This window comes from Brienomyrus brachyistius, chromosome 18, assembly GCF_023856365.1.
Source record: "Brienomyrus brachyistius isolate T26 chromosome 18, BBRACH_0.4, whole genome shotgun sequence".
NCBI lineage: Eukaryota > Metazoa > Chordata > Actinopteri > Osteoglossiformes > Mormyridae > Brienomyrus > Brienomyrus brachyistius.
In genome coordinates this window covers 19,684,978-19,710,936 of record NC_064550.1, presented here as the reverse complement: position 1 = coordinate 19,710,936, position 25,959 = coordinate 19,684,978, and the positions used below count along the sequence as shown (strand labels likewise).

The 25,959-nt window shown below is 45.9% G+C and overlaps 1 protein-coding gene across 1 annotated transcript in view; it reads left to right on the top strand.

The window, feature by feature from the left end:
- The window catches only part of LOC125712727 (glutamate receptor ionotropic, kainate 4-like), a 216,649-nt gene that overhangs the window by 100,736 nt on the left and 89,954 nt on the right, over nucleotides 1-25,959 (top strand). Inside the window, exon 3 of the mRNA XM_048983114.1 lies at nucleotides 8,393-8,526. Within this exon, the coding sequence (XP_048839071.1) occupies nucleotides 8,445-8,526 (82 nt within the window). The 5' untranslated portion in view covers nucleotides 8,393-8,444. The remainder of the gene's footprint in view (nucleotides 1-8,392; nucleotides 8,527-25,959) is intronic.

Here is a 25,959-nt window from a genome sequence, read left to right as displayed (position 1 = left end):
CAGCAGGCCGCTATGGAAACGGCAATTAGAATTACAGGAATCAATGAAATTTTTACCTTTTTTTTTTGTTCCGAAGGAGATGTATTTTTTCCAGTGGTTAGGATTCTCGTATGGACTGTGCGGGAGACACAATTGACACACTCATCTATGTTTTAGGCAGGTGACAAGTGAAGAGGCCAGTGAAAGGAACATGAAGAGTGTGAGGTCTCAGAAATGAGCGTGTGCCCTTTTTGGGACGAGGACAGGCATTGGGGTGGGGGGTGGGCTTGACATTTGGCAGAAAAGTCTTTCCCCAAGCATATCTCTCTCTCTCTGGTCGCTGTGTACAGGGCACTCTCTGAGCTGGCTAATCGATTTCTCGTTTGCCCCCCCCCCTTCCCCCCAGCCTCGTGTCTCTATGCCCAGTTGCTGGGAAAACCACAGCCCAGGTTTAATCGCAGCAGAAAAGATGAGTGGGCATCCAAGCTCCCACGGACCTGTCCCCTGTGTCCCCTGTGTCCGCTATGTCCACTGTGTCCGCTATGTCCACTGTGTCCCCTGTGTCCGCTATGTCCACTGTGTCCGCTATGTCCACTGTGTCCCCTGTGTCCCCTGTGTCCGCTATGTCCACTGTGTCCGCTATGTCCACTGTGTCCACTGTGTCCGCTATGTCCACTGTGTCCCCTGTGTCCGCTATGTCCACTGTGTCCGCTATGTCCACTGTGTCCCCTGTGTCCGCTATGTCCACTGCGTCCCCTGTGTCCGCTATGTCCACTGTGTCCGCTATGTCCACTGCGTCCCCTGTGTCCGCTATGTCCACTGTGTCCGCTATGTCCACTGTGTCCCCTGTGTCCACTATGTCCACTGTGTCCCCTGTGTCCGTTATGTCCACTGTGTCCCCTGTCTACTATGTCCACTGTGTCCACTGCGTCTGCTATGTCCGCTGTGTCCCCTGTGTCCGCTATGTCCACTGTGTCCCCTGTGTCCCGTGTCCATTATGTCCACTGCGTTTGCTATGTCCGCTGTGTCCGCTGTGTCCGCTGTGTCCCCTGTGTCTACTATGTCCACTGCGTCCGCTGTGTCCGCTGTGTCCCCTGTCCATTCTTATCTCTTCTGAGGCCCTCTGTCCTTAGGAACAATGGATATATGAGTTATAACTGGAAAGGGCAGGGTGTGAAATTGAGTGTGTATGTGCTTTAGATATACATTACATTGTGGGGACTAAATGAGATAAAAACCTGTTATTGTGATGTTGTGGGGACCATTTTTTCTGTCCCCACAAGAGAAATTAAAAATTTATAAAAAAACTGTGACTGCAACCAAAAAACTAAAAATGCAAAAAAAGACTTGCATTTTGTTTGCATACTTATGGTTAAGGTTAGGCTGTGTGGGGGTTAGGGTTGTCATGACTGAGATTAGGGTTTTGCCCATAGAAGTGAATAGAGAGTCTCTATAAAGATATGAGAACAGGTCTGTGTGTGTGTGCGTGTGTGTGTGAGAAAATGTCTGAAGGGTTTGCTGCACTGCATGAATTTTGTGCAGTTTTAATAAACGTTCCAGAATGCATGTCAGCTGACAGACGTAGTGATGCTTATTCGGATCTGATTTCTACTTTTAAGTCAGGCTTAAACGTGCAGCTTTTCCCTGCCAGACATGGAGTGCTTTTCAAAGAAGGCTTTAACAAAAGATCTTGACAGGGGGGTAGGAACTGGGGGGGTTGAACGTGTACCTCCCAAAATTGAATTTGGATTCATTTACCCTGCCCCCACAATAAATAGACCTTTGTAAATAAATTAAGTTGTGTCCTCTTCAATATCAAACTCTCCCACACCATTGTCTTGATGTTTTAAACCTGTATGTAACTATTTGTGGTTGCATCAGAATTCAGGTATTGTTTTTTTGTCATTCAAGATGACTGGCAAGTATAAAATACTATTACGCTGTCTTTTCTGAAATACCTGGTTTAAAAAAGACCAGTTTCTTTTTCGTGCTCAGTGTGCAAGACATCTGAATTATAATGAAATAAAAGGGGAAATGCACAGAAAAAGTTGAAGAAAATTCCACGTGCATTAATAAAATCTCATTAAAGCCAGTTTCAGACAGCGGATTTCGTGCAAGTTTATCCCATAAACCAATTATCTCAGCACAGATCTCCTTCGGAAAACTGAAATTATAAGCCTTAGTTACTACAGACCCTCATTCTCTCAATTCCTCGGACCCCTTGGCAATTGGGACGCGGACTATGTGTGTTTAATTTCTTTCTGTTCTTTAGCCGATAATCTAAATGAGAAGCCAGAAATGCGGAGCGTTAATAAAATCAATATCCAAAAAAAAAAATTCATTAATGGCTTAAGGACCTCTCTGAACTAAAATTGAGTTTGGCTAATTTTTAAAAATATGCTTATAACTGCTTAATGGACTTAGACAAGGGAATTGCTCATTAGCGTACACCTCGTTTTTTTTCCCAAAATCCTTAGAGATCCTTTTAAAATCCACTTTCCTGCATCCTGCGTGTCGTCCTTTTTCGAGCGGCAAGGTACTAGGTCAGCTTGGTGTGACCACCATGAGTCTAAAATAATCATGCACTGCAGACTTTTACTTTCAGTGGCCGATCATTATGCAGGGGTGGGACCACAGGGACACTGGCCCTAGCTGAAAACTGATTGGACCCTGGAGTGGCCCCTCCCCTGTCACTCAGCAATTCCAGACATATCATTGGCTAATGATAAGGTTGGCCACTCTGTATAAATTATGGCCCCTCTTATGCTCGCCACTTAAAAAAAAAAAGAAAAGAAAAACTAGAATCACTCTTGGAAGTGGCATGAACAATTGATTTGTTCAAAAGTCTCGTTCTTGATCGTCATCAGCTTCATTTTATGTTGGAATCCTCTCAAGGATCTGTGAAGTTATGCAGTAGAACCCCGCCACTGTGTATTAGCGCGCACCCCGATATCGGGATGAGCTTCGCTCGCAACAATCGTCTGAAATGCCCACGATCGGAGTTACCAAGGAAACAGCGTTTCTAAGGGGAATGTGCATGTGGAAGGTGAAGGAACGGTGCCGTGCTGAGCGTCGGAGGCAGACGCTGAGCATTATTGCTTATGAAGTCGGGTCTCACAGACCAACGGACGAGTTCGCCAACGAGCCCAGGAGTTTTCGATACCACGGGCAGAGATTAAACGGATCCGCCCCCACCCCCCACCTGGGGCAGCCTGGCCCAAACGCCTACAGAACAATACTTCCCTGCATTTTTATACTGAAGCTGGAGATTATGTGGTGAGGATGTCTCTCTCCCGCAGTGTCCGGAGCACCGGGGATGCTAGCATGTGTCTTGTGACGTTCACACCTTTGTCTGTGTGGAAAGCCACCACAGTGCACAAATTCAGTTATGCGTTCATACTTTCATAATGCTTCAGAGTCCTGTTTCAGAGTCATGTTACAGGGCTCGATTCCACACCCTGACTCTGGATGTGTTGAGTTTGCATGTTCTTCCTGTGTCGTCCTGGGGTTTCCTCTGGGTACCCCAGCTAATCCCCCCCCAGCCCAAAAACATGCTGAATTGAACTGAGGTGCCAAACTGTCCATCTGTATGACCGTGTGTGTGAATACTTTGCGTGTGCGCCGTACGTGTGTGTGGGTCAGATTTACATGACATTGTGGGGACCAAATGTGCCCTGAGTTTGGCACCCCTCCCTGCCTTATTCCCAGCTTTCTGCCGCCAGCTGGACCCCCGCGCTGCATCGGACAAGCAGATATAGGAAGTGAATGAATGAATGAGTCACTTGTCCATTATAGGGGGTGGCTTTCGGTTCTAGCTTTGCTTGAGTTTTGTCTGGACAGTTTTACATGTAAGAGGATTTGGCCACGTCAGGAGAGATCGCTGGCAGAGAGGAACTTACTGCCTCTGCAGCGCCTCTGAAGATTCCCCAGCAGCTCGGCAAGCTGGGGTGGTGATATCGCTTGTTTATTTATTTGTACTGCATCACTGCAGAGATGCACCAGACTCTAGGCCTCATGACCCCCCCCCGGGGGAGACAAACCTCCTAGGCTGGGAATTGGCTGGTTCCTTGGGGGGGGGTTCTGAATTTGTCATGGTTGTCAAATCAGTATGGATACATGTTAATAAGCGGGAGATATTCCATTGACATTTCGGACTTAAGAGGCAATTTTTAATAAATTTGAAGAACGATTCGGAAATGGCATTTTGATAGATGGATGGAGAGTCGCCGGGCTGATATTTCAGGTTTTTTTGACCGATCAAAGGCCAAATGTTTGAAGAAAGAAATGCAAAACTGCAAGAGTGTGCCGTAATGCTAGCCCTGTCTGCCAAAGACCCGAGAAGGTACGAAAACCAACATTGAACGCATCTCTGGCAGAGAAATTTTGCAGTAAATCGCATAAAGATCCATCAGATACTTGAGAGCTCTGGGGTGGTGCACAGCCTCCAGGGTTAGAGTCCTGTGAACATGTCAGGCCCTGTAACTGGCAGACTGATCATACTGTATCACCCTTGAGTGCTTGAGCAGGGGCCTTAATACCAGTGTCTCCTGGGTGGTGAATGTTGGTTGGCCCTGTGTTTTTACCCCCAGAATGTCTCTGTTGTGGAGAGCAAGATACATGGAAACTACTCAGTGTCCCTATAGGGATGAACAAAGCAGCACTACTCTATTCCATAGTACCTTAGAGCCTTTTTGTACCCCTCAGGTGAAGTGTTGCTTAACTCCTGCCACACCTCCAGAGGCACCTGGAACCTTTCTGTCAGCCATGAATCATGGCGTTGAAAATATAGCGAGATTCCGACAGATGGCCCACATCTGCGAGGTGTCTGTCGCCGAGTGCAAACCTCCGTATGTTTCCCTGGAGTTGACACTTGGGGTTAGTTCTGGGTGGGACACGGCGGCCCCTCATTCATGGGGGGCCTCGGATGCGTCACTCTGAGATGAGGAGAATTCCGGGGAGACCTTTCTCTCCATGATTTTTTGCCCTTCATTAGGAATTTCCTTACAAAGGTCTTTTTGCTTCTTACTGAGCTCCTACAGTAGGAACGGATCGGTCACCCAATTAAACCGGTTACCCTGTCAGGTTGGTTTACCCTTTCTGATAATGGCTGACTCACATAACACGTTAAAGTGGTTTAATGGTAGGTCGTGCAGGTCAGGAATGCACTGAAAACGCGTCTGTTTCTTTAAAAGCGTTTTGTGTGTGTGTGTGTGTGTGTGTGTGTGTGTATGTACCGGTGAGTCAGGGCAAACGTTAAAAGCAGAATCATCGGAGAGCTGTTGACTTCACCATGTCTGCCCTTAACACTTAACGCCTGAGTCGACCTGTTATATAAATGAATTTTAATGATGTTCTGCAAAAGGCTTTAATTCTCCTAAGAGCACACAGATATAGTTACTAAGTAATGGATTTGGCCTCTTTGTGTTTGGGGAGACTGTAGAAACACACAGGGTCTAATTTGATAGATCTATAAAAGCAAACGTAGGGTGAAAACATACCATTTTAGGGTGGTACATCATGAAAGTACCGGTGTCCTCTTGCAAAACCAGTACAGAAGGTTAGAATCCAGTACCAGCTTTTGTGTGTGGATTTTGAACCTCTCTTAAAGTCCAAAAAGACACAAATCATTTTAGTCCAATTGTGTATGTCTGCAAATCACCTTCTCCGTTATTGGAATGGTGCTTACGGAACATAAATGGAAGGGTTAGTCATTTTTTCTACCTGATCTTTAAACTGTATTAATAGCCCTGGAATAACAATGAAAAGGATCACGCTAATTAGCTAGATAATTGTAACATAATTATTTTTCTAGTGTTTTTAAAGGTGTAGATGAGAAGTATATAGGTAACGGTAACGTTTGCTGCATGATTATTGTTGGGTCAGGGCCTTCTACGCTGCCTTTTCATCGCGCCTGCTTCTGTTTTGAAACAGCGATCCTGAGACATATTTAAAGCGCTTTTATTCCGCAACTGGTAAGATCCACGTACCAGAGGATTTGTTTCACGACGTCTTTAACAAGCCTAGTGGACCAGGCCTGATGCCCCCCAACCCTCTCTGTCAGCACTTCCTATATTGACTGGGGGTCATTTAGCGTGTGTTGTTAAGGTGGGTGACTGGTGTTCTGTGCCCGTGCGCCTGCCAGAGTTGTCACGGTAACGGATGTGGGACATGTGACCCTGAAGTGGGGGGTGGCATCCTGGCTTGGAGCGGAGTGGGAGGCTCCGGACACAGTGCTTTATTTCTTCTTTCTTTTCGTGTTCTGCATGTGGCACCTCAGATGGGTGGGGGGCCTGAACCCCCCCCCCCCACACTGGACTTTCCCAGGGAGGTGAAAGCGTGGTCAGGCCATAAGCACTTCATTAATGAGCCAGTGGAGGTGAGGTAGGGGGGGAGTTGAAGGCTTGATGCCAGCTGTTTACACCACAGAGGCAACCTGCTCCTTACTGTCCTGTCTTTGTCCTCTGTCCTTGTATGCATGGTGGTCCCACATGTAGAATATAGTTGATGCCACCTCAGGATAAGAAGCAGAATTATGGGTTTTCTTGTGTTATTTAGTAGACACATTATTCAAACTGACATATCCAATACAGGGTCAGACAGTGAGAGGAGCAATGCAGGGTTGAAAGCCTTGTCCAGGGACCTAGTGGTGAAATCTCTCTGTCTATATTGGGATTTGAACCTATGACCTTCTGATTAAATGCTGTTAATACAGAATATTAAGTAAACGAGCATCAGGCTTGTGGCCTGCAGGAGCGTAATGATGATGTCACGGGCACGCTGGGAAGGACGTGTCTGGATCGCTGGGGGTGGTGAGGCACAGCATGGCCTGGAGCCTCCCCGGGTGGAGAATTTACCCAGCATGCTGTTCAGCTTTCCTCTTCTTCAAACTCCCCGGAGCTCCAAAGAGCCGTTTAAGCCAGTCCTCAGCGGGGGATTTGTCACTTTCAGTCACATTCTGTTGCTTGCCACCAACTGAACAAATGCGAACATATCAGGAGTAATATGATAACAGGCTACAGCATGAACTGGATCAAACAGTCACTGCTTAGTCCCAGGGCAGTTCTAGGGTTTGGAAGAAGGTGGCGTTTAGTCATCATCCTGGCACGCTCCTCTTTTTCGGGTATGTCGCCCCCTAGCGGACTGACATTCGTCATCTGCAGAAAGGTGTTACCGTCAATGCTCCATAAGCTCGCTTAAGCAGATTGACCTAACGCCATGTAGGTACGTAATCGTGATTTTTTTTACGCTGCGATAAAAGCATCGTGGCCATCGTCGGGACCCGGCAGCGGTCTCCCGGAAGAGGCAGAGGAGCCGGCTGGTGTCCTTGAGCGCGTGTGTAGGCAGAAGATTAAGTGAAGTAGCCTGAAAGTGCAGCAACATACTCACAATCTTCTCAGGGAAAAAAAAAAAACATGGCTGTTATTGTGCGAGGTCATTCGCTGTTAGCCGCAGTGAAGCTACAAAGTCTCTCTTTTCTGGCGTGAAACGTGAAAACCAATTCTGCTTCAAGAGAGCGTGCAACAGGCTTTTGAGGGAGCTCTTCTCAGGCTCCGAATAAGATGCAACCCCCCTGCGTAGGCGAGTGAGAGCCTCTAGCGCCCTTCTCTTATAGCGCCGACGCACTAGCCTCTCGCTCATTTTCCGGTACAGTCCAAGGTACGCTATGAATAATCGAGTCAAGTCAAGTAAAACTTTATCGTCACTTCGAAGTCAGTAGGTACTCATCATGAAATGTAACGGCGTCCGTCCGAGACTTTGAAGACGGCCTTGCGCGTAAAACAACAAAAGATGCAGAAGACAATAATGAATTAATCAACAAATATGTGGTAGAAGTAGTGGGTTTCAACCTTGGCTGTGCAGTGGGTTTGCCTGTTAGGTAAAAGCAGATGGACAGTGGTTTAAAAAAAATGGTGTATGAGGTACAGTGTAAGGCAGTGCTGATGCATAAAGTGACTGGTGCCAGTGGCTGGTAAACTGTTACGAAGTAGGTTGTTCGATCCGATAATGAATAATGTTTCCGAGTGACCCGTGACTGTGCTATGAGACCTAAGATACTCGCTCTTTGCAAACGCCTTAATGTATAATGATACCGGGTGCTATATGGGACGAGTATTATTACTAAGTGACTGTGCTGACATGCTGTATAATTAACTGCGCAGATGTAATAATCATAACATGCTAAATGTTTCTGCTGGGAAAACTGGGCAGGACTGGAATGCCATCAAGGTGCTAAATGTGTGTAATTACACGTAGTGCATTATGAAGGGGTTTAAATGCAGTTTAATTGCAGCAACGGCAGAGTGTTGGAATAAGGTGGTGCGGGGGGGGGGGGGGGGGGATTGCGAGTCATTCTGGGAAGCGAGGCCCAGTCTTCTCAGCGCTCTCAGTGACTTTATGTGCCTCTTCCCCTCAGGTGGCTGTGACAGGGGGACTCCCAGGGCAGGACCCATGAAGAGTCATAGAAGATGCTCGCAGCCTGGGCGCCTCTGCTCCTCGTAGTCATGGCGATGCGAAGCACCTCCAGCCTCCCACTGTCCCTGCGAATCGGTGAGTCCCGGGAGGCTCCGCCCCCAACTTCACAGATCCGGCTTCGGGCCGTTCCATCACCCCCTAACAGGGGGGAGTGGTCCTCTTTGAATAAGGATGGGCGATACCACTGATATTCTTTTGAAACCGATTTCGATATTCAGTGCCATCCCAGCCCTTACGATAAAAATATTTAAATTACCAGGTAAAATAAATATTTTCATGCTAGAATCGATTTTCAAAATGAAACCATCCCGATCTTAAGAGTCAGTTAAACAGCAGCAATTTTTTGCGTCACTCGCGTCGGAGCCGAGGATAAATGGCGCCTGGACAAATGAGAAACTGTATTCATTTTAAAACAACAAACTGTGAATGTATGATTTTCATTAATTTTTGAACGATTACTTGACACAACTCAGGGTGATGTAAACTACCATTCGAACATCCGGCTGCAAATTACAGAGCATCTCCCTAAGATCCGGTACAGCACTTAGTTAATTATGCGATCGTTCAATAATACAGCCTCCATAATTTAATTTCCGCCGAAAACAAGCGGAAATAGTCCTTCTGGTGCCCACTTTCATAAGTTTTGGATATATTGATTCTGATATATCACCCCCCGGACCTGTTTCACATAGCGATGCAAATGTGATATGTAAATTACCCTCAGAACTTAGTATCAGAGGGCGTTGGGGAAATGCTGATTTCTCTTGTTAGCCTGTCGCTAACCGCTACTAAAGTCAGCAAAGTTGCAGCGACTGATTCCCCGGGAGGAGTGACGCTAAACCTCAGTACCCTTCCCCCTTATCTTATATGGTTTTGCCACACTTAAGCTTTCAATGAACCCCCCTCCCCGCCCCCCATTTTCTTTTTTAGCCGGATAAGGCAGGATGTGTTTGATGTGAAGGAGACTCTGCAGCCTTTCCGCTGATGAATTATTTAGCAGCTGGTATTCCCGCAGTGCCCCTTTTATCGCGATCACGTGCGCGGGGCCGGCGGTTTGCGGTTACCAGCCCGCACCACAACACAGAACCCCTGAGCTGTAGCCCTGTGACGACCATCGAAGGCTTTCTTGTTTGACTCTTTTGTTTGACTGATGCGGAGCCTCTCGCCGGCCCACTGGGATGCACCTCGGCCAGGGTTCGTGCGGTTCTGTGGGTCTGAGGTCTTCTCCAGGGGGCGTGGCCTAACCAGTTCTTTGATGTTTTACATGCTTTTTTTTGGGTGATCATCTTTGCAGGGGGGCTGGTAGTACTTTTTCGGAGGGGGGTCCCGTGGTTCCCCAGGCTTTGATCCCAGGCCATCCAAGTAGCTGTGGTGTCACTACAGCCAACGCACACCTCATCGTTTTCACGTCGCATGTTCCCAGGTCATAAACGCAGCCTTGTGTCTGACTTTTTTTCCCCCGTACTGCACACATCCTTCTAATCACAGACCTGGAAACAAGCACCCTCCATTAAACTGCTGTGGCTAGCTTAATATATCCTCTCCTCCTGGAGTACTCGCAAATACCACTTCACCGTTTTTTCTTTCTTTTTTTTCCCCCATCATCAGCGAGACGGAAAATTCATTATGCAATGAGTGTTATCGCAGAGTATTGTCTCGAAGCTGTAAATAATTGATTCGGTTTGTATTAATTGCATGCGGAATCTGCGCACTGATGCACAGTGGATTGGGGTGGCCGTCGGATGCTGGTGGGGGATGCCAACACACAGGGGCCTCCGAGACCTGGTGACTGACCCCTCGGACAAAGACCCCAGTTCCACTGTGACTCCGTAGCTCTTTGATGGCAGAACATTTTTAATCTCCTGAAAATAAGGTCCGATCCCACAAAGGCTGGTCTCTTGCATGGCAAGTTGAACCTCATTAAACTTTCATCTCTGGGTGACAGCGTGGAGAGTGAGATGAAATTCCGTAATTCTGCCCAGAGTGGCAGCCGGAGATTCTCGAAAATAAATGGGAGATCCTGCACGGTGACCGGTTGCTGGTACTCCTTGTATGAACCAGATGGCGTTTGCTATGACGGAGGGATCCTTAACGACGGTACTCAGTGCAAGGAGCTGGAAGCTGATAACCGTGCCTTACAGTGGAGGAGGAACAGGAAATCAATCGTGCCGGCCCCCACATGTCCTTACGCATACACTGCTCGTACGGCGGTTTGTGGCTCAGCCGCTGAGGTTTCTGTGCTTGCAATCGGAAGGTCATTGGTGCAGATCCCATCCTTCGTCTGAAAAATGTGGGATAAATGGCCCTATACCTCAGGCTTTGCTCTCACCAGTACAGTATGTGTGTAAGAGCATGATGGGATATGCAGAAATACGCATTTCAATGTATGTGTGTAAATAAAGCATGATGCCATTATTTCTTAGCACAAAACTTATTTTTCGAAAGTCTTCCCCGATACTTAACACCCTGGTGACTCTGACAGTGAGGTTCTTCTCACATTAGGCCTCATTAGAGTAGAGAGGGCATCATCATGCAGACTCTGTCATACTGGGCGCCCTTGGGGTGGAATGAGCGCCCCCTTCAGGGCTGCTGATGAGTCCCATACGGGCTGTTAGCCTAATGCGTACTAATGCGCAGCTCCCCTCTATGGGGGTGAACAGATGTCATATGGCACCCATTTTAGTGGCCCCAGGGAAAGCAGAAATGTGGGACAGGTGGCAGGCGGACAGCCTAGGAGGGTCTAAGTCTTCCACCAATCAGAAATGCAGAAGGTGGAGATGAGGTCAGCATGCAGAAGTTGCATCCATATATGGGAAAACTTGCACTGGTTTTTTTAGTTGATGGGATGTGCCACATGTGAAGAACCTTCAGAAAGGAATTATGATCTGAACTAAAAAATTAAGAGTTGCTAAGTGCATTTTTTAACCAATTAAAAATTAGCTAATGTTTTGGGTCCCATTACAAATAACTGGAGACAAAAAGATCTATTGGAACAGCATGTGTTTCTGCAGTCAAATAGAGGTAGCCTCTGTTTCTAGGGAATATTATTTTTAAATGTTGTGTCTCACGCTGCCCAGAGGCCTCGAGTGCGCTGTGTTTTTTTGCTCGTTAAACTTCAGAAACGACGTTAAACACCTCCAGTCACGGACATAATGAAGATATGAAGTTTTGTTGTGGGTTTTCATGGTGACAATTATCGGCTAACGTGGCCGTTCTGGCTCAGGGTGCTGGGCGGCCTGTCGCCTTGGGTGAGAGCCGCCCTAATTATCGACAACACGGCGACAGAATGCTTTAAGCTGGTCCCTAGCAGTGCAAAGATGTGCACCCGCTCTACAAAATATGGAAAGGAGAAAGGCGCTAAGTCAATGAACCATAACAAACAGCGAGACTGAGGTATTCCGTTGAGACCATTAGGAAGTAGGAGGGTAGTGTGAGGTTCTTGGTGTGATATAGCAGAACGCGCCATTTACAGGGCCCAGATGCAGGCACTTAAGTTCCAGCCAACAGAACAATCCGATATTATATTAAAAACTTTCATTTATTTAATCCTATTTATTTTGGTATTCTCTATTATCACTCCCCCTCTTCTTTTCGTTTGGCCCTAAAACGGACAAAGAAGCATGGAGCTCGGTGTCCACAGCTGCTTTATACTTCGCTATTTTACCCAGACGGGGGTGTCACCAGGATGCCAGCCTTGGGTGGGCATTTGGGCATGTCTGGTGGTTGACTGGAGGGGGGTGAGTGTCGGTAAGAGTTGTGCACTGGGTTGTGGGGTAGTGGAAGGTGTTGGGTATTGCCCAACCATAGGCATGTCCCCCCCCCCCCCCCTCGAAAGACATGCCCCTTCCCAGAGATAACCATGCAAGTACCACATTACAAGTTTAAAAGAAAATAAAAAAATTTTGAAAGTGGCCCAGTTTCGGCTTTGACTCTAATGGATGGATATCTATGGATGGATGGATGGATGGATGGATGGATGGATGGATATGAGAACATCGACTAAACAGTCAGTTGATCAGCATCGGGGCGATCGGTGTCTTTCTCTGTAAAGCCTACATTACGGCACGGCTGATATGCTGGGCACAGTCTGTTTCAAGGGCCGTAAATATCTGTTGTTTAGAGGGCACACGTTTAAAAAGGGCTCTTACTTAACTAAGCATATTAATCCTCTCTCTTCCTTCTGGACAGACAGCGGTATTAAGTGGAAATTAGAGAGCTGTAGAAATACTGCAAGTCCGTGCGTTACTTCTTTAATGCTCTGAAGTTGGGTCAGGTTTTTAGATTTCAAGCCCATCCCAAAATATTGTGGGGGTGTGGTGACATTTAAGATTTCTGGAAACCTCCGGGAATCTGCTTCCTGCTGGTTCAGGCACTGGACTGTGTTTGACAGTCTCTTCTGCCTTGTAGCTTTTTGACCGGAATCGTCAGACGTACGGTCAGGTACACGCCGGTACACTGAAGACCCGGCCTGCCTGTCGATTTAATGTGGACCGACTGCTTCTGTGAGGGATTATTGACTTCCTGGGCCTCTTTATTGAGGCATCCTAGACGTTTTCTCTCCAGCTGGGTGGAAGGCCTTCAGGAGAGCAGGTACCCAGGGGAAGCCAACGACGGTGACCTTAATGCATTCCGTCAGCAAAAACCTTCAAGGAAGGTGTTACCATACAAGTATAATAAAGTATGTTGTATGTTTTTTTTCGAAGTGAATAGACCAAGGAAAATCTGGATGGTGGATTAGGTAAGTAATGTAGAAGATGTAGTAAAAACCGCTTTGATTGATGAAATTAACAGGCCGAATGTTAAAATGATGCCATAATTACGTCCTGGAGAAAAAATGTGTACACAGGCAACCAGGGTTATGCTTTGCGTTATTGTATCGGTGCTTAGTGCATAAAATCGCCGTAATAACTGCAACAACAGTAATCTATATTTTTATGAGTCTCGGTCCTGCCTTCTGGTAGGGAAATTCATTGACATGGCAAATTAGATTGCAGTTGTTTTTCAGCCCCCCCCCCTCCCCCCACCCCACCCACCCTATCATCGAATGTCCATGAATTTTTAATGCGTAGTCGACAGCACCGTTTGTCCTGCGCTGTTAAGCTCCGTGCTGAATAGGCAGGCGTCGTCTTTTAACAGCTTTACGGTAACCACTGGAAAACCTACCGCAAAGAAAGGTAGAAGAAAGTAGTACAGTAACTAAGATGTGAAAATAAAAAGGACACTGAATACATAAGGGCCACTATCTTCTTCCAAAAAGAACCGGTCAGTGTATGTCAGAATACAATGTGCATACTTTGTAGTTTCTTCCCAAATGTTATTAGTTAAATAAGTTTATAAATGGTGGGAAATACTTTATTTCAAACATGTATCATAATATTCATATAATTGGAGAGTTGTATCATCCATCCATCCATCCATCCATCCATCCATCCATCCTTTTCCAGTGTGGTATCAGCAGGCCATATGGGTTGTACAGTTTTTTTTCTCCTTCTGATGCCTGTTTCACTGCTTCTCATTGGCTGGCTCTCTCATGAGCTGGCACCCAATTGGAGGACATGCCGGTCCACATCGCCGATGCTGGGAGCCGTTCGGCCAGCTTTTGCACTCGCCACCAAAGCTGAAACATTTTCGCTTGTTTCTGAAGATTATTTTGTTGTTCCCTATTTTCCGGCCCCTTCCTCCCTTCTTTTGGCCCCGAACTGGGAAAACACGAGAATAAACACGAGAATAAACACGAGAATAAACACGAGAATAAACACTGAATCCCCTGTCCCCAGACTCCCGCGTCATATGGGCCTGTCTTTGAACCAAGCTGGATCAGTCACATGGATATTGCACATTTTTCTCTGGTCTTGTGCTCATGTGTCTCATCGTAACTCATGTATTTGGGAAGATGACTATTAACAGATCCTACTGGCCCTGACTTGTTAGCTTATCGAATCCTCCGCTAAACTCCACATGTTGAGACAGCCAGGAGGGATGGATTTTCGACCAGGTTTCTCACTTGGCAAAGTATTAGGTTTTTTATTTTTTTTTGCAAAGTTACACAGTGATACCGTAATGATTCAGCAAACCTCTGGCAGACAGCCGCAGCGATTGTCTCTGGCCCCGGAGCAGCCTTTCAGTGACTGTTATCACCTTGTCCTTCTGGCTGCCCAATTAGCAGACAGAGGTTAGGAGATGGACCAATCAGCAAAGGGAGGAGGCGGGGCTGTAACAGTGGTCCAGCAAATCCTCTTACAGATATGGACTGCGGATGGATCTTTAGACATTATTTGTACGTGTTTTGGACATGGACTGTGGAATATATCTGAACAAGGGGGGGATCACAATGCACTTTTTGGCTTGCGTTGCATGATTATATTTGGCCAGTGCTGCTGATGACATAACATTAAATATACTGTTTGAGAATACAATTAATTATTAGATTTCAAATCTTTACACTAAGCAAGCAACCAATATTGTTGGTTCTGGGGTCCGTGGTTTCAGATATCAATGTTTGCTGCATTTCGGTGACACCATTGCTAGGGACAAACCGGGAGTTGATGAATGGATCGGAGAGGTTGTGAAATTCTTCATAAGAGCAGGTCTTTTCAGCTTGTCCAAGGTGATTTAAGTTGTTTGCATTTGCTACCAGATTTATAACGCGTGTTTATGGCCAAAGCGCTTTCCTTACAAAAACAGATTTTTTTTTTCCATTCCTCTCAAGATATAACTTATTATTATTATTTTCTGGGAACATGTCCTTTTAAAACTCATGGTCAGTAAAAGATGGGGTACTGAGGGGTGGTGTAGCATTGCCATCGTTTTACCAAACTATTTACAAGATTGAAAACAAAGAAATATCGCCGCACTTAGCGTCCACCCAATCTGCCCTGAATTTCCTCACTTTCTCTCCAGCTCTGCCCTATATATTTTGGGCCAATAAAAAGCCTGTTACGGTGGTTCACATGGTAACACGGAGAACGCGAGAGCTTGCCTTATGTAAAATGAATAAGATCCTCAGTGGTGATGAGCAGCGACGGTCCCAGAACCGCCTTCTGTCACCGTCCCGAGAATCGGCCGCCGATGCAAGACCGAACCACTTTGTGACACGTGGGGGTGTTCTAACCACTTTGTTTTTTTTCCCCCTACGGCGCATGGAGCTTAAAAGCTTGATATGTGGGATTTATTGCTGCAGAAAATAACAGCGTAGTATTATATGGCCCTGTAACGTCAGGCTGGACAGCTGAGATTGGGACCGCCGAAGTGAGGTGTGTTATTTCATCCTGATTGCCTACAGGTGCTTTTTGGGGACGCTTTGGGTTCCGAAGGTCACGGTTACACTGGGTCTGGTTGAATTTGACAGTATTTGTTTATCGTCCTTGATTGTCACCCACGTTTGGTTATTTTCCGGTTCCTAAATTTCCACTTGTCTTTTGCAAGCTGATAGGTCTCTTTACGGGCTGTGTGTCTAATGCCAGTAAGCAGAAAATCCAGGGCAAATCCACCCGCCATCAAGGCACCCGGCCTGCAGGGGGCGCTCATGAGTCTTCACGCTCCAACCTTGTTCTTGTCCATTCTAACAGCTACTAACCATGTTCTCCATGCAGTTTGATGTTTTAATGCGGTAGTTCAGCAAACGTAACATCACTTATAATGAAAGAAACCATTTGTCTAAAGGTTATAATCCTGGATCACCTTATCCAATAATCACCTTATCTTTAACATCAAGGTTTCCAGTCAGCAGACTGTATATAGCTGTTTCATAGCAATCTGTGTATATCGACGGAGAGTCTGGGAATCTGGTCTTGGCTGTCTTCTCTCATTTAGCCAAGGGTCATTGAAACCCACAATCCTTTGCGCTTTCTGTTTGCACTGAATATGTTCGGGGTGCTGTATGACTCAGCGAGTTGTCTCTGTGTTCAGAAGGGTTCCAGTTCAAATCCCAAAGTGTCATTTCACTTTTTTTTTATTTGATATTGATTTTTTTTATTTTAAATCATGAATCCAGCCCTCAAAAACTGGAACAGGTTGAAAAAAATAAATAAATAACCATACAAATAATTTCCTAGTCGAATATCCACAATGGGTGTTTGTGAGATTTGTCAGGATTTTCTGGTTGAGTGGATGATGAGTGAATCTGTTTTAAGGTGAAATGTACGTGATTCTACAGCAAGGTCAGCCTCCGCTTCTGGCTTTTATATCTCTCACCTTCCCAGCTCCTCCTCCCTGTACGCAGGATTTCTGGAATTCCTAGTAAACCATGTATCTACTGTGACTTGACAGGTGTATGGCTTTGGATTCCTCTGGCGAGGGCGTAACGCAAACCAGATAGCTCTGGAGATGACCCATGGATTTAGATGTCACGTTGTAAGTGCCCTTTTTGTTTGAAATTTTTATTGTTTGTTCGCTTGTTTTTTTGTTTCGTGTGTTGGGAACAAGGCACTTAGCACTGAGTGCAGGTCATCCTTTAGCCCTGGCTGCCGCGTGATTCTCTATGCAGCGTTGCCCCTCAGTTCACCTACTCCATTCGGCAGCTCTGGGATTGGACGTTATCTACATCACCGGGGGCGAGGTGGAGAGTCAAGCCACCATGGGAGGAGCACGGGGCAGGGGGTGGGGGGAGGAGGCAGACACAGCCATGTCGTTCTTTAAATATTAGCTTTTCATTTTGGCCTTTCGCCGAACCGGTTTTGATCCGTTTTCGACGGCACCGCGGCTGCCCAGAGCAAGACGTCGGCCTTGTGCTGAGATTACATCTGCAGGTTTAATGGGGGGAACATTTCAACAGCAATTCTGTGGTCTCGTCATGGGGGGGGGGGGGGGGGGGGTACCTAAGACAAGAAGGGCAGCTGTTCATGCTAGTTAGCCGCTAGCTGGAAATAAAGCAGGTTTAGCTTGAGAGAGGCTAGTCTGTCAAGCACTGGGGTGAAGACGATCATCCTGCCTTCTACTTTGGGCCTGGAGGTGCAATGAGGGGCAAATTTTCATTCAATTTCCAGTCCCGGAGGGCCAATGAATCCAAAACGAGACTTGACTGGTTTCCAATCAGTTATTCCTCACTCCCCCGGAAGGACGGGGTACGGAAATAAGGCAGTAATAACCTGCTGGACCAGCAATCTTCTAGGGCTGGAGGTCTGCAGGCTTGAGCCTAATGAAACCCAGGGGATCTCTGCTGGACTCGAGTCGGTCGGGCACGGCTTTGGCGGTCAACACGGAGGCCAGGCGACATCATTACAGGGTGGTCCGCTGGCCAAGGGACTGCGATCAAGGAGTATGATGAAAGTTTGAGACGTGAGAGATATTCATGAGGATGCATGAGGATCAACACGAACGGAAGGTTGATGCAATGCTAGGTGATGGTAGAGAGCTGCACGGATGAAGACTCTTTGATTTTATGGAACTTGTTGCTGGGGAATCGTTGAGACAAAACTGAACAACCCAATGAATTCTGGGAAATCGCTGAAATCCATTACTTACTTGTGTTTGGCATGTAACAGAACAAAGGAGAAATGCCTCTTCAGCTGTAATTTGCGGATTTCCCGGCAAAAGGCAATCGCTGAACTTAGCACTGTTCCTGTTCAGACAGGTATGTCACTGTCACTTAGCGAGCATCTTTCTTTTATGTGGCTTTAGCTTAATCATGCATCCCACGCTGTTCCTGTCAGATGTTGCTGATAAAGGTTTCATTAAGCTCCGCTGCACGCGTGCCAGGATTCCGGATTTCCCGAAGAGGAGACTGCTATAGCTTTATGATAATCGGACATCCCAGAAAACTCTTACGGTCAACGTGTAGCAGACCACATACAGGTTAGGCACAATGTCAAGCCCGTTAACCTACACTAACAGCCGGAGAGCGCGGCGCGGTGTCAGACTGGGGCATGCGTGGGAGGGGCAAGGCAGGACTCAGATGCCAGAGGGCGGAATCGATTGGGAATATGCCAGCTGCTCTTCCATAGAATGGCACCCTGTGACCCACAGATCAAAGGACCCGGTAAATCGAAGTCGGCTCCCTCAAAATGCGGCTGCTTGTTCTTCACGGAGGGAAAAGATTATGGTGTATAGCTTCAGCTTGAAAGCATCACAGATCTTGTTTACATGCATAAACTGACATTTCCTTGAAATATGTTGGGTATCTAATAATAAGCGGACTTCATTTTGGGCACTTGGGCACTGGGAAGGATGATAATGAGCAGTAAATATTGTAGTAATAGTCTACTGTATTTTTATATGGTTTGAGAGGTAATTGTGTACATTTACACCTATTTAGATTATACTTTAATTCAAAATGATATACATTGCAAAGAGCAGGGTCATCCAGTCTCTGGAACATTTAGGGTTAAGAGCCTTGCTCAAGGGCCCAGTGCTGATATCACTCTGCCTACCATGGGATTAGAACGAGTGACTTTCTAGTAATAGTCCTAATCCACAGCCACAGACCACTGAGCTACACCTTCAAGAATGTTGCTGAAGCCTTTCTGGGGAGCTGGTGTGGGAAATAGGCACCCTGCAGGGTTATGCTACGTCTCGCGCCCAAATTCCTGCACCGTTCTCTTACGCAGAATAGCCCCTGCTGTCTTTTTTATGGATGCGCACACATCTGCTGAAGGAGATTTTCCATAAGCGTTAAGGCGCTAAGGTGATGCTCAGTGCACTGTTCTTCTGGGTCCTGTCGTGGCTGCGTGCCGCACTTCCATCCCCAGTGCCCATTCCGCTATGAGTAGAGACAGGGACCTCATTACAAACAAAGCAAGCAGGTGGTAGGCTGGTGGGGGGGGGGTTGCATGGTACTCTGTGGCTATTGAATACTAGTCCCATACTGACCAATCAACTAAGGTAATGAAGCCCAGCTAACCCCGATTCAGCCTGTCACCCTGTTAATATGGATATGGTTGGGTGTCTTAACACTTGCATCTTTCCTAAAAGGGCCTCGGTCTCAGGTTTGCCGTGGACCTTCACCTCACAAACCACCTCACTTAGGACACCGCAGCCGAAGTGATGAAAGGGAGAATCCATTTCGGCTCTGCGGAGTCGGGAGACTCCTAATTACGAGCCCCTTCTGTAGCCAACTTCAAGGAAGGAGTAGCGACTTTCATCTCTTTCTGTCGACCGTGATCCTACTGTTAGTCTTGGTATCCCTGTGTTGACAGAGCAAGTTACCCAAGTTACAGCTCGTGCAAGTGCAACAGAGCGGCGGATATTTTAAAGCCCCTTATATCAATAAAAAAACATGTCGAATCTCCTATTAATCCGTAGACTCCATACATTGTGTACTGTTCTATGACTGTCAATAATGTTTCTGTTATGGAGTCAGCGTATTGTGGGGCTTCGGTGGGCCATTTTCGGATTTGTGGCTTCAATCCCTGCCAACACCGTAGCTGTTGCAGTGAGACGCTTTATTATCATTATTATTATTATTAATCTAATCCTAACACACAAAATGCGAAACTTCAGAAGTAAGTCAGTCTTCCGTGAAGCGGCTTTGAAGCACAATGCCTTCGACCGTCGTTTGAAGGGAGCACAGAAATAAGCCGTGAGTTTGAAGCCAGGGTTCGCAAGCACTGCTTCACTACCTTGTCTGCGCTGCCGTTCTTGTTTGGCTTCCACGTCAGAAATATTTTAGTACGGTGGTGGGGGGAGGTGGGGGGGGGGGGGTTGCGTTTAGGTGAGGCATGGAAACTTGCTCTTTCACAGCGATAAATGGGTCCAGTGGGGAGAGGTGAACAAGTGTTTGATGCATTAATCTCGTTAATGCGGCGTAATTCGCCCACCGCCTGACCTGAGCCTGGTTAGCAAAAGTCACCCGCAGTTTCAACCCCCCCCTTCCCAGGCCTTTGGCCCATAATGCCCTGCACTTCCAGTGTGTCACAACAGCATGAGTGAAGGAGATCACAGGATGACCCAGTCTCTGTAAACCCTCTCGGCATGTTTACGTCACCTGTGGTTTGGACTCAAACGCTCCTTAAATGTTTCTTTTATTACGTCCCCAGCATAGCAGAGGGTGAGGTAAATGTAGGTGACCCACCCCCGAGAGTGTCAATGGGTACAACAGCAGGGACTTTTCCAAGTAATGGCCCTAATGCAGATTCTTGAGAATTCAGTTCTCAGTAATTCCCTCCCTTTGGCTTTTTTCCCTCCCTTTTCATTACTATCGATCCCCGTCTCCTGCGTGCCTGTCTGGGGGGGAGGCTCTGTTTCTGCGCTGCCTTTTGGGCACGCTGGGGGTACCACTTCCCCTCGTCTCCCTCTTGGCTTTCCCATCATGCATGGGGGCCAACGCTCTCCTCCACCTTCCTTAGCAGCCCGGCATCTACGGAAGAAAACCACGCCATTTCAGAAATGTATGTTTATGCATTTATTTTTAAAAAGGCAAAAGGCAAGCAGTCCAGTGACTGAAGTCCTTAAATGAAACTCTTCATTTGCAAGGGGGTGGATGGAGTGGGGGTGGGGGCTGGTTCTTAATTCCAGTTCTCTCAGAATTCTTTGCTTGACTGTAAGTGTTTAAAGTGTAAAAAAGGAAAACAAGAAATTGAGGGCAGAATGTCTCACGCTCAAGGCAGGCACTCAAGTGGACAGGTGTGGGGCTACGTGGGCCCCGACTGAAAGCTGGTTGTCCCCCTCCCCTGTCACTCAGCAATGATAAGCTTGGCCCCTGTGTATGAAATATGGCCTCTCTTTTGCTCGCCACCTTAAAAAAATCCTACAATTGCAATGCAAGTTGTGGGGTCTCGCCCCATTCTGAGTGTGGGATTGCCTCCCAGTAAGTCTCCTCTCAATGGCCACTTAGTATTCTTGCCTTTTCTACACTCGCTAATTTACAGATTTTTAGAACATTGTGCAGTTATACGGGGATGGTATTCGCTAAAGTACCGGCAGGGTATGTGTTTGGCAAGGGCAGCTGTGGGGTTCCTCCACACGACATTCGCTCTCGCCTTGAGCTTTGGCTAATTGCTCGCAGTGGGGGTGGCGATTAGTCGAATGACGCCGACTGGGCCGGGTCTTATCTCGACCTTCCTGATGGTGTGTGGCTCAGTGAATTAGGGCGTCGTGCCTGTGATCAGAAGGTCGTTGGGTCAAATCCCAGGGTTAGCAGAGCGATGTTACCGTTGAGCCCTTGATCAAGGCCCTTAATCCCCATTTGCTCCAGGGATTGTCTAATCCTGCTTTCCCAAAAAAAAGTATGCCACATTGGATATTCCAAGCTACATTGTTTGGATATTAGATAAATAAATGCAATATCCAATGTGTATGTTGCTGGGAATATTCACCTTGTAGCAAAACCTGTTTCCCTGGAAGTGGTGTCTCTTCCTAGGGTTTAAAGGGGAGGTTGTGACAGTTTTACCTCCACAAAAATGTTCTAAGGGCAGAATGAAAAATTCAAGACATCTGATTTGTTGGTCCCACCTCCTCTACAATCTCATTGGTTATCTCTCTGAACCAGTCATTTTTCCTCCTGTCTTCAGAACATTTTTGCATAAGTAAAACTCCCATGAGCTGAAGGGATGCGTCCTCTCTCTCTGGTGGTCTGTCAATACCGATTTTCAGGTTCAGTCTTTGGTGAAGACATGAGAAGCTGGGGGGGGCCCTCGTGCTGTGCTGCCGCTATAATCCTCAGTGACAGGGAGTAATAAAATACCCGCGTTCCTCACTGGGGCTTAAGGGGGGGACAGCGGCTATGAGGCTGAATCGCAAAATGAATCCCATTTCAATCTTACATTATGTTCTACAGGAAAAGAAGACAAAAAGTTTCACTGTTTATCTTTAATCCAACCCGACAGCGTATCTTTGGGGTGTCAGTGTATCGCGATAGCTACAGTGTGCAGGGCAAGGAAGGGGAACTTTTCCTTTGTAGCCCTTAATGTGAATACTTTATTTTCGTGTGTGTTGGAGGCAGAGTGCAATATGTGACAAGCGGGCGCTGACGAGATGGAAATTATTGTCTTTGTTCCCTTAATGGACCCTCCTTCATAACTCTGTCACCCTAAGAGATGGAATTGCTGGTAATTTTCAGTGGGAAGGGCTTTCAAGCTAAGCACAGGTAAAGCTCTTCTTTAATGTAGCCCCTTTGCTACTTATAAATAGGAACACTATTAGTTTAAGTTGTTCATGATTCGCTGACAAAACTAAGAGTCCCCTGGGCCTTGGTCTGCTGGTGATGACGAAGTGTCAGGCTGAGTAATGGGCCTCTTTGTGTAAGACATGTTTGTTCTCTTTGTGTGAGACATGTTTGTTATGACTGACCCATGGTGACGCACATGGAAACCAAAAGAAGAAGGTCTCTAAGTGGCCCAAACTACCCTCATCAAGCATGTATAATCTATCTATCTATCTATCTATCTATCTATCTATCTATCTATCTATCTATCTATCTATCTATCTGTCTGTCTGTCTGTCTGTCTGTCTGTCTGTCTGTCTGTCTGTCTGTCTGTCTACTTGACTATCTGCCTGTCTGTCTATCTATCTATTTGTCTGTCTTTATGTATGTATGTATGTATGTATGTCTGTCTGTCTATCTATCTATCTATCTGTCTGTCTCTCTCTCTCTCTGTTTCTAGTACCACAATATTTGGTAACACTTTGCATTAATTGCATCTTGGTAATGGATTCATTTTGCATTCATGAAACATTCAGTGCACCTTCATAATGCATTCATAATGTATTATATGATTACAACGTCTGTTATTATCATACAGTGTTTGCTATTAATGTATATTATAGCTATTAAGGTACTTATGAATATTCTATGAATGCTTTATGAATGCATTTTGAAGGTGCAGTTAATGTAAATTCTTACCCACTATTTGGGTTTTTCACGTTTTATTTGCGTACGCTGCACTTTTAAAATCTGTGTCCACTGCGTTTACTTTGCAGCATGTGCTTCTGTCTGTTCACCTCATTTGTCTTGCACTGTATGTTCGACTGTGAATTATGTTCTCGCTGCTGTATGCTCCAGAATTTCCCCCTGGGGTTAATAAAGTCAATCTTAATCTTAATCTATCCATCTATCTATCCGCCCATTAATTCATCACTCCGTCATCCACCCTTGGCTGCTTGGCATGCTATCAGTGTTAGCTATAGTATGTGGCACGTGCTGCTGATCAGCGAGGCTCTCGCTTGGCAGTTTAGATCATATATAAGTGGTGCTGTATTTGACTGGAAGGGACAGACATTGCAAATTAACGGCAATTTTACAATTTTCTGCCTTCACCGTGGCCTCTGAAGGATGGCTCTTTTATCTCATGAAAACCACACAGTTAAAAAAAGCCGGACTTTTATTGACCTCTCTAATTCATTTTCTTTGTTCGTCCTGCTGACAGTCCACTTGTGTATCCAGTGTTCTCAGTCAGCGACGTTCCCTGGCTGAATGTTGTTTACTAAAATACTGCCTTAGCTAAACAATTTCCAATTTCTGAATCCTTATACCCTTGTAAGAAAACCTTCCCTGGTTGCAGATTGCAGCAAATCTCCTGACCAAGTATTGCATTCCTTATTTGGCTTTGTTTTAAACCTGTAATTTGCAGATTTTTGCCGGGGAAAAGTAAAACGGTCCATGCAGCATTTCCGAGACAATGATAATGCGTGTCCCATCTGCAAATCACCAGTTTCTTTTTACAACCAGCAATTTCAAACCTGGCGTAACCCTTTACGGAATTGTGTTCGCTGATTGCCATGTTAGCCTTCTAGAATCCTTAGAAGCTTTGGAAGGTTCCCACAGTTCTTCTCAAGCGTCGCTGTCTGATTTCTGAGTTCCCTGTCACTTAGTCTATGTCGGCCCCATTGTTCGAACAGGACCTGCCTTCTGCTCGCCACCGGAATGCCCCGGAAGAGTGATCCACTGAGCTTTAATGGAACGTCGGTAAACAAAAATTATGATTGGAAAGCTTCTCAGATTAACTCTGTGTAACATTCTCTGTCTCCAGAGATAAACAGTGGCAGCATAAATAGTAATATGAAGTAATTTTCCATGCTGATATTTTGAAAGCTGTCATATTATAAAAGCTTATATATTACGAAGCTTCTCTCCAGAGGGCTTTGAAGCTCAGAAGGTCAGCCAATAATTTCAAGATAAATCTTTCTTCCTGGTCATTATTTTATTATTGTCAGTAAATTCTGTAACACTTTACTTAATGCAGTCATGTATAACACATTATAGATACCTTCATAATGCATTATAAACACAGCTATAACTCTTTATAAAAATGCACAACACATTATAGCCACGTTTATTATTATTATGAATGCTCTATGTAGTTTTCATCTACAGTATAATACACCATAGATACCTTCCTAATGCAATATAAATCATCCTTAATTCTTATACTAACCATAATATATCATTATGTATCTATAATGCATTATAGATGAGAGCTTCATAAAGCATTCATAATGCATAATAAACATGGCTATAATGTATTATGCCTTTTTGTAAATAGTTATAGCTGTGATAATTGTGATAATACTTTATGAATGTATTATAATGCATTATGAAGGTATCTATAATGCATTATGATGACTGCTGTAAGTAAAGTGTTACCGTAAATTCCTGTGTGGCTTTCCAATGTATGCTCAGCGATCCTGCTAAAGTGGCTGGCTGACTTGGAAGTGCTAAATCGCCCACGCTGTTGGACTTTGTGCTTTGCATCTGACCGACATCCGGTCCTGAGTATCCCCTGCCTCATACTCTGTGCTTCCTGAATATGCTTTAGGCAACCTTGACCTTAATAAGCAGATATGGATGATTGGTTGGGGTTTTATGCAGAGTGGGGTTTTGTTTTCACAATGACAATAATTTCCATCACACAAACATCTGTTTTCCTGGTCCGTCATTGAACATATGGGACTATGAACAAACGTAATAAAAGGGTTAAGGGAAACTCATTCAGTGAAGCTGTGAACCTCAAGAGCTTTATTAGAAATTGTTCTTGAAGGCATCCAAAATGCTGTATAACATGTATAGTTCTTTGAATGAGTTGAGGATAGAAGACATCAGAAGATATGAAGGCCACGTTCCACGGAGATGCAGACTAAGAAATGACTCCTAGCAGATCTTTTGAGGAGGTCGCCTGTAAGGACTTTAGAAAGCTCCGCTTTAATTCATAATGAATGTACCACAATGAACGTCTTCAGCAACCTTGAAATAACTTGTCACAGCTCAATAGAGAAGTTGGCCAGAGTTCTTTAATCAAGCGATGAAAATACCCTGTAGCGGCTTTCTCAGACTACATGGGTGGAGTGGAACCTCTGCCTCAGGCGTCAAATTCCATTAGTCTGGTCTGAAAGCTCCGAAGTTGCCGGTGGCTGCTTTCCTGCCTCGCTGATCTTTCTGGCGACATGGACGACTGATCATTTTTCAAAGAAAGGGCAGGATACACGCTCCGTAAACATATCGTTTTGTGAGCTCCTCCCGTTCCCGGTTTCGTTACGTCTGTCCTGCTCCTCTCCTGGCCTCTCATTTGCATTAGCGAGTCGCCGCTGTTTTATCTTACGGTTGCCGCCTGGCGATTCCTCCTTCCCCGGAACATGGCC